This window comes from Pithys albifrons, chromosome 8 (assembly GCF_047495875.1).
Source record: "Pithys albifrons albifrons isolate INPA30051 chromosome 8, PitAlb_v1, whole genome shotgun sequence".
Lineage (NCBI taxonomy): Eukaryota > Metazoa > Chordata > Aves > Passeriformes > Thamnophilidae > Pithys > Pithys albifrons.
The window spans coordinates 27,437,440-27,443,623 of record NC_092465.1 but is presented as its reverse complement, the minus strand read 5'-3'; the positions used below and the strand labels follow the sequence as shown (position 1 = coordinate 27,443,623).

The window sequence follows — 6,184 nt, the reverse complement described above, 5'->3', positions numbered from 1 at the left end:
GGAGAGGAGGGCTGTGTTGTTTTGCCAAACTAGAGATTAAATGGAGCCAAAGGTGAAGAGGAGCCCAAGCACAAACAGCGCCGCAGGAGTGTCACGGCCTCAGGGCCATCCCAGAGCAGCTTTGGCTGTGCTGCCTTGGTCAGTGCTCGACTGAGGCGCTGAACTACTGCTGAGTTTCTGCGATGGTTACCCAGTCCCAGGGACTGCGTCCAGGCTGGGGATGAGCACTTACAGAGATAATTAATGTTCAGTAAGGGAGGACGCGGCCGGGTGGGCTGGGCAAATGCTTTCCTTCGCACCGACTTCCTCTGTATGTATGTATGGCCAGACTTTGCAAACCAAGATTTGGGCAGGGCTCTCCCCACGTGCCCTTCCAGTCTGCGCAGTGGATGTTTTAGGTGAGGCACAGCGTGCGCAGAACTGGCCCCACCGTTTAAGTCCTGAGGTCCATTTGCCACGGCCGAGCGAGCTTGGACAGTGACAGTGAAGTCCTGGGGACTGTCACAGCACCCGGTACTAACGGGGGCTGACCCTGCTGAGCATCCGAGATGTGAGGGGATCGGATGTCAGGGAGGCTTGAACTGCGGATGGTCCCCACTGAGACTTGAACTCAGGTCCTTGGGATTCAGAGTCCAGAGTGCTCTCTGCACCACGGGACCGCCTCTGACTTCCTCTGACCCCCGAATCAAAAGCAAGAGGGTGGCACCACAGGGGGGCTGTGGGACACTGACGATGTCCCACAGGGTGTGGGACATTGTCCCCCAAGCCTTTCGGAGGGGCAGTGGGTGTGCGGACACGCAAGGATCCCCCTGGGCCCGGCCCAGCCCGCGTGCACAGCCCGGCCCAGCGCCGCCGTTCCCGCTCCACACGGGCCGCTCCCGGCGAGGCTGAGGGGCCGGAGCCCTTCGGAGACCTCCCAGCCCTCTGTACGCGAGCCGTGACCGTTCCACGCAGGCAGCACGGGCAGGCCCGCCCCGGCTGCGGCGCTGGGGGCCGGGCCGGGCGCGCTGAGGCAGCGCCGGGGCGGTGGCGCGGCGGGGGCGGGTCGCGCCCAGGAGAGGGGCCGGAGCTCTGCCGGGGCCGGCCCCGGGCCTGCCCCTGCCTCTGCCCGCGGCTCGGGGAGCGCCGAGCTCGGGCAGGGCCCGGCCCGCGGCCAGCTGGGAGCTGTGGCTGTGGTGGCCGGCGGCGGGATGGCGCTGGTGCCCTACGAGGAGGGGGCCGGCTGGTCGGCGCGGCAGCTGCACAGCCCCTGGGCCACGTTCCGCTTCGCCAGCAGCACCATCCGCCTGCGGCAGGACTGGCGGCGCCTCGGCGTGGCAGCCGTGGTGTGGGACGCGGTAGGTGCTCACGCCGGGCGGAGCTGCCCTGCGCCCCGAGGTGCTTGGGGCGGCTGCCCAGCTTTCAGCATCACCTTAACGTTAAAATTTAAAGGGAAGGCTTTTCTCGTGTTGGTTTTCCCGGGAAGTAAACATTGAACTCTGTTTTACCGGATTTCCCCACCCCCCCGCAACAGATGCTGAAGAATTGCAGGGAAAAAGGGCCACCTAAACCCTGCACGGCCAGGGCCAAATACAGCAAATATTCTGGATAACTCACAGAACTCTCACCCATTTCTTAACAGTGGCTGGTGATGTTTGCTTGGCGCCCTTCAGAGCACAGCATGGATCCTGCTGCTTCCAGCCCCAAGGACTGCTGATAGACTTTATCTTGTGGATAAGAACTGTCTCAAACAGAGGGGTGTGTGGCAGGCCCGGAGCTGCGGGGCAGTCAGAGCACCACTGTAGAAATCGGGTGTCCCATCCTTCGGGCTTCAGTCCACACACACATTGCACTGCTCATTTAAAAGAACAAGTGTAGCAATTTTAAGCAAACTCCTCCAATAAATTGGTGTCCAGGGCTGTTGGTCTTTCTGGACATCAGCTTTGACACAACTTGCTCTGGAGAGAGCTCCATGTTAGATACAACTAGATAGAAGAGTTTTTACTTTCCTTTCCCTCTATCCTTCCCGATGGCATGCCAGTGTTGTGCAGAACCCTTTTGAAATACCATGCAAGATACTGTGAAACCTTACTGCCTTTTGCAATACTGTGTTCATTCACTAATGTTTTGCACTCCCTCAGCTTTTCCTTTCCAAAGACAACTCAGTCTACCTCCTGTTATGTTTGGTGATTCATGGAGCAGTTACCACATCTGAGTTGTAACCCCTGTGGGTCTTTTTTCCTTTTGCCAGTAAGTCTTCTGTAAAACTCATAAAAAGGCTGCATGTGCACACAGGAGGAAGAGAAGGGCTGAACAACGTCTTGCTGCAGACCTGAAGTGCCTGACCCTTCACATAACCTTCTCTCTCAGGTCATACCAGAAGCCTTGTGTTTAGTATGACTGAAATGAGCACTGTGCTTAATTACCTTTGTCCTTTGGCTTAGGCTGTTGTCCTGTGTGCTTATCTGGAGATGGAAGGCATTAATCTCAGGGATCGGTCTGTGATTGAGCTGGGCGCTGGAACTGGATTGCTGGGAATAGTGGCCACGTTATTAGGTAAGGCTTTTTTGTTCGCTTGTTTAAAACAATTTACAACTGTAGCAAAACTAGCACCTTTACATCTACATGCCTGATGTAGAAGTGAGCACCGAAGCTGCATATGTGAACTGTGGTGGTTCCTCTGAGTCATCTTCCTTTCTTGTTAGACTTGAGAGCCTGCTGCGATATTTGTTGTGGTGATAGTGCCACTGCAGTTTACTTTATGGCAGGACCCTGTTGAGGCTGACGCCTGTTACCATGGCATGCAGCTCAGCAGCAGCCAGCTCTGCATTCTCCCCCAGGGAACAAGTGCTGAGCTTCCCGTCTTCCACTTGTCCTCCTATGCAGATAAAGCTGCAGACAGAAACCACTCTGAGCTTGTGTAAGCCTTGTTAGCCTGTCTTGCAGACAGGGAAGCCAAGGTCTGGAAAAATGAAGTGATTTGCTGGTGATCTGTCTGTGGCTGAAGCAGGGACTGGGTACTTTGTTAAATTTGTGCTACCTGTCCCAGGTTAACTTTGTAATTCAAACTTCTAGTGGCTGTGGAAGGTGCCTATTGAAATAACAGAAAAAAAGCCGTTGACAAAATACAGTCATGCCTTATAAAATTACACAGGCATAACTTTGACCTGTGAAAGAGGCTCTCTTCTACTGAAAAATATGGAATTGAAGCAGGTTAATTGTAACAACCCCTGTAATTCATTCTTTTGTCACCTGTGGAAAGGCAGAAAGTAACTCCTTGACTTTCATGCACTAAGAAAAAGCACCAGAAAACACTTTTTGTTCCCCACCTGACTTAATCTTCACATGAAGTACACTTTATAGTGTTAACTGAATGATGAAGGGTAGGATGTATGTAGATAGTGGGGCTTTTGCTTGTTTTGTTCTTTGTTTGTGTTTAATCAGGCCCTTAAGGGGAGCTGTTAATGTTTAACAGGAACTAAGGAGCCTGCTGTATTTACGGGCTGTTTGTCTGAGCCATGTACTCCTGTACTGCTTAGGTGCTCGTGTTACTATGACAGACAGGGAGGCAGCACTGGAGTTCCTGGAGTCAAACGTACAGGCTAATTTACCCTCTGAACTACGTCCAAGAGCTGTGGTGAAGGAGCTGACTTGGGGAAAAGACCTGGATAACTTCCCTCCAGGAGCCTTTGACTTTGTCCTGGGTGCAGACATCGTTTATCTGGAAGAAACTTTTGCAGAACTGCTTCAGACACTGGAGCACCTGTGCTCAGAGCAAACGGTGATTCTTCTTGCCTGCCGCATCCGCTATGAACGGGATCACAAATTCTTGAAGATGCTGAGAGACCGTTTCTCTGTCTATGAGGTCCACTATGATTCCAGTAAGGATGTTCATATCTACAAAGCACAGAGGGGTATTCTCAAGGATGACTTTTGACTCCATGCTTTGTTAATAAACCACTGCTGCTGTTCAAGTCTTCCCTTTGTTTCTACTCAATACACTCATTCCTAAGCATAAAGTTGCAGTTGTGTTATTTCACTGGCTTCTTGTTCTCATGGTCTTGTCTGGTAACTTGGTCTGACACAGCAAGGATTGTAATTGTGTTCTGCTTCCTGAACGTCTGCTTCTTTTCTGCATAGAGTTATATAGGGTTTTCCACAGGCTTTTTATCAAATGTAGTTTTTGAAAATTATTTAAGTTGCAGAAATCTCCAGCCATCAAAATTGTCATTAAAAGGTCTGCTGGTTAAAATCAAACCACACTTAGTTTCTGTGGGAAACTTATATTACAGTGGGATTTTTTCCCCCTTATCACTTCCTTAACTCTAGAAAAGTATAAGTGGATGAAATAGAAGCTAATTGTCCAGCTCTAAATGCTTTAACTCTTCAGGCCTTTGCATCTTGAAAGTTGTAAAAGAAGCCACTTAAAGGGCAAAAAGAAACAAAGGCAGCTACTATAAAGTTGTCCTGTTGCTGTCACTGCTGAATTGAAGAGGCACAGGAAAACAAAGACCAAGATCTGGAAGGGGGTGGAGGGCTGGGAATCAAGATTGCCAAGAAAGTCATCTTAGAATTCAGTGGTATTTTTACCTGACTTGCAGGCGTGGGAGCTGTGCCTGCAGTACCGAAGCAGTCGTGGTTCATGGGTTGTCCCTAGCAAGTCTCCCCCACACAGATCCAGGCTCCTTGGAGGAGATACCACATGCACGTGGAAAGTGAAACAAGGAGACTCAGTCTGTTCTTAAAATATAAAATCAGTCCTTGACTCTCAAAGCTCTACTTTCTGCCTTTCTTTGTGCTCCCTCTGTCTCTCAGTTGTTATTTAGGGGAGGAGGATGCACTACTTGTATTATGTGGGACCTTGGGGCAGTGTCTAGATTTCAGTGTGCTTTCGGTGCACAGTGGTTGTTAGATGGTGTTCCAAGTAACTGATTTCATACCTTGAGCTTGTAAAACACCTCTGTGTTTATCCCACAAAAGCATATGTGGAAAATGCTGTGGGCCTGGAATCCTGCTCGCACCAGCGGCATGCTTCCTTCTCTTTCTAGTGGTGGAAGAATGAAACTGATGAAAACAGTGGGTTAACAGAAGGATAGCTATGCTTCCAAGCACAGGAATTGCTTTACCTTTTTTTTTTTTGTGGATGTGGAACTTTTTCTGCTTTAAACTCAAACTCACAAAGCCTCATGTCAGGTTCAGGCTTTAAACATATGCTTATCTTTGGCACTGGCAACAGCAAACACCAGCAGCTGCTTTGGGCCTTGGATGTTTGGGAGCTTTTTTCCCACTTCTGCTTCCATCATACTTCCTAACTGAAAAAGATGCAGAGGGTTGCTGGTCCAGAAGTGCTGTGATCTGTAACCTGTGAGTGACAAATTTATCATTACAGCTGTGATGAACGAGGCCTGAAGGTTTGTGCTTCATCCCTGGCACATCTCTGGCATGTTTTCAGCGAAGTTCTGTGCTTGGCTCCTGCCTTGGTCAGAGAGCTGCTGTTCTGAAACTGCCTACAACAGTATCCTCAAAAGCCACATGGTGTCACTAAAACAGTACTTACGCAGCTGGCTGGGAATTTGCAGCCGGAAACTAGAGTTGAAGTCTGTCTGAGAGAAGGAAGACAGCACCTTTAATTGAAAACAGAACATATATGAGCTTTAATGTGTCAGGCATGGCTTTTTCTGTCCTATCACTGGGTGAGCAACGGTGGAAAAGAATTACAGGCTCTCCCCACTCTCCCTGGCTCTAGTTTTTGGAGTATGGCTCTAAATTCTTGCCACTCCTCTTCCTTTTCCTCCTCACTGGTGTTTCATTAGGCTCATCTGTACAGTAGGCTCTCCCCAGGCTGGAGCTGGAAGAAGCTGGTGCTTGGGCTTATGAGTGCCCATGGCTTGGTCCATGGGGAAAGCCTGGCAGTGCTTGGTCCTCAGAAGAGGCTGCAGCTTGCAACACTGAGAGCTGTTGCCATAGCAGGAACACGCTAAAAAGATTGATTAAATAGCACAGAATAAAGCTTAGTGCGGCAAACTACACACTTTTAAGAAGAGGGCTTTGCCTGAGGTCTTGCTTTGATGATAGGAAATTTTGTACTTTTAAAACAATCAGATTAATTCCATCTCTTTCTAATTGTTTAGTTAAGCTTTCAGTGTCAGATTCCTGGTGCTGCTCTTCCCCACAGCCTTCTTGCCAGAGCAGGGAAGTGCCAGTA

At 49.9% G+C, this 6,184-nt stretch overlaps 1 protein-coding gene across 2 annotated transcripts; it reads left to right on the top strand.

The window, feature by feature from the left end:
• Window positions 1-1,037: 1,037 nt before the first annotated feature.
• METTL21A (methyltransferase 21A, HSPA lysine) lies at window positions 1,038-4,018 on the top strand. 2 transcript variants are annotated; one of them, XM_071562203.1, is made up of 3 exons: window positions 1,038-1,337; window positions 2,424-2,535; window positions 3,519-4,018. In XM_071562203.1, the coding sequence occupies exons 1-3, from the start codon at window positions 1,191-1,193 to the stop codon at window positions 3,914-3,916; spliced, it is 657 nt and encodes a 218-aa protein (XP_071418304.1). In that variant the 5' UTR covers window positions 1,038-1,190; the 3' UTR covers window positions 3,917-4,018. The 2 variants fall into 2 exon arrangements, with proteins under 2 accessions (XP_071418304.1, XP_071418305.1); XM_071562204.1 differs by having other exon boundaries at window positions 3,455-3,672.
• The last annotated feature ends 2,166 nt before the right edge of the window (window positions 4,019-6,184 follow it).